This window comes from Chrysochloris asiatica, unplaced genomic scaffold, assembly GCF_000296735.1.
Source record: "Chrysochloris asiatica unplaced genomic scaffold, ChrAsi1.0 scaffold00168, whole genome shotgun sequence".
Taxonomy (NCBI): Eukaryota; Metazoa; Chordata; class Mammalia; order Afrosoricida; family Chrysochloridae; genus Chrysochloris; species Chrysochloris asiatica.
In genome coordinates, this window is record NW_006408686.1 from 1597540 (window position 1) to 1599230 (window position 1691).

Below are 1691 nucleotides of genomic sequence, written 5' to 3' on the forward strand. Positions count from 1 at the left end.
AAAAAATGTGTCAGCCTGCTTCTGTAAAGGTTTACAGGTTCGGAAACCCTGTGGGACAGTTCTACCCTATTCTATAGGCTCGCTATGAGTGGAACTGACTTGATAAGAGTGTTGTTATTGTTTTGGGGGTTTAAAGGTTGCTAAAACCTGTTTGGACTGCTTTGCAATAATCAGAATGATGGAGAAAGAAAAAGAAAAGGAATATTTTTTCATCATGTGCCTCAGTTCCTTTATAAATATATCATTGTTGTTTTTGATATATTGTTAAGTGCCGTGGAGTCAGTTCCAACTCATAGCCACCCTATATAGGGTTTCCGAGGAGCAGCTGGTGGGTTTGAACCACCGACCTTGTGGTTCACAGTCCAGTGCTGATCCACAGCACCACACAGGAAACCGTATGGAGTCATTCTATTATTTTCTATAGGGTCACTGTGACTTGGAATCAACTTGGTGGCAGTGTTTGTCTTTGTCTGTAAATTGTTTGTCCTCTGAGGTGACAAAGCTGGAGGAATATAAACCTCGAGTCACTAGAAGTATCTTTTCACACCACAAGGACAGAACCTGTTCGAGAATGAAGCTGCCACTAAGAAAAGCAGAGAGGAGAAGTACAAGGGAGCTTCAGAGTTTGTAGGGAAATGGGACTAAAAGATAATGACCTTTTCCCATGAACTTTTTGAAGTCCCCTTGGATATAGAGGGATTTCTTGACCAAATTGAACCCTTGGATCCAACCACACCTGAAGCTAATCAGTTATGAAGAAGAGCAACAATAAAAATGGCCTGGTTTTTGGTAAGCCAGTTTAAGGCTAGGGTATCTGTCCCATGTCAAGGAGCTCTGGTAGCGTAGTGGTTACGAATCGGGCTGCGAACCTAAAGGTCAGCGGTTCGAAACTACCAGCTGCTCCGCGGGAGAAAGATGAGGCTTTCTACTCCCGTAAGGATTTACACCCTCGGAAACCCTGTACAGGGTCGCTATGGGTGGGAACCGACTCGACGGCACGTAACAACAACAACATCTGTCCCATGTCATGCAGAAGTCTAAGACAGGATGGAACCATTCTTTTCACTGCAGGGATCCCAAGATTTGAAGATTGTGTATGAATCAGATGACAAATTTATACACACTTGTGGGAGAATTCATGGAGACCAAGCTGGGAGGGTGAGGAGAAGGAGAGAGAGGCTGGGGCTCCCATACCTGTGGTTTTGTCCCTTCCAACTTCTCACCAGGAGATAGGCAAGGCTGCCCATGAGGAGGGCTCCAGCAGCGAGAGAGCCAATGATGATGGCAGCCATGGTCCCAGCATTCATAGGTGGGTGTATACTGGGCAGCTTCTGGTGCCTTTCTAGGGATGAGAGAGAACCACATGGTGATGCTTGAGGATTCTCATCCCGCTGCACCAGTGACTACCCATCCTGCCCCAGTGTCTACCCATACTGCCCCAGTGTCTATCCATACTGCCCCAGTGTCTACCCATACTGCAACAGTGACTACCCACATGGCACCAGTGATTACCCATAGAGCTTTGGTGACTACGATCCTGTATTGGTGACTACACATAGAGCATTAGTGACTACCCATAGTATATTGGTGACTACCCATAGGAAATGGGAGTCCTGGTGTGGCGCTGTGGGCTAATGCATCAGACTGCAAAGTTGTTTGAACTGCAAGATTGGTGGTTCAAGCTCACCAGC

At 46.5% G+C, this 1691-nt stretch overlaps 1 protein-coding gene across 1 annotated transcript in view; it reads right to left on the reverse strand.

The window, feature by feature from the left end:
• CEACAM19 (carcinoembryonic antigen-related cell adhesion molecule 19) overlaps positions 1 to 1691 on the reverse strand; it is a 32761-nt gene that overhangs the window by 8982 nt on the left and 22088 nt on the right. Inside the window, exon 4 of the mRNA XM_006871484.1 lies at positions 1195 to 1342. Within this exon, the coding sequence (XP_006871546.1) occupies positions 1195 to 1342 (148 nt within the window). The remainder of the gene's footprint in view (positions 1 to 1194; positions 1343 to 1691) is intronic.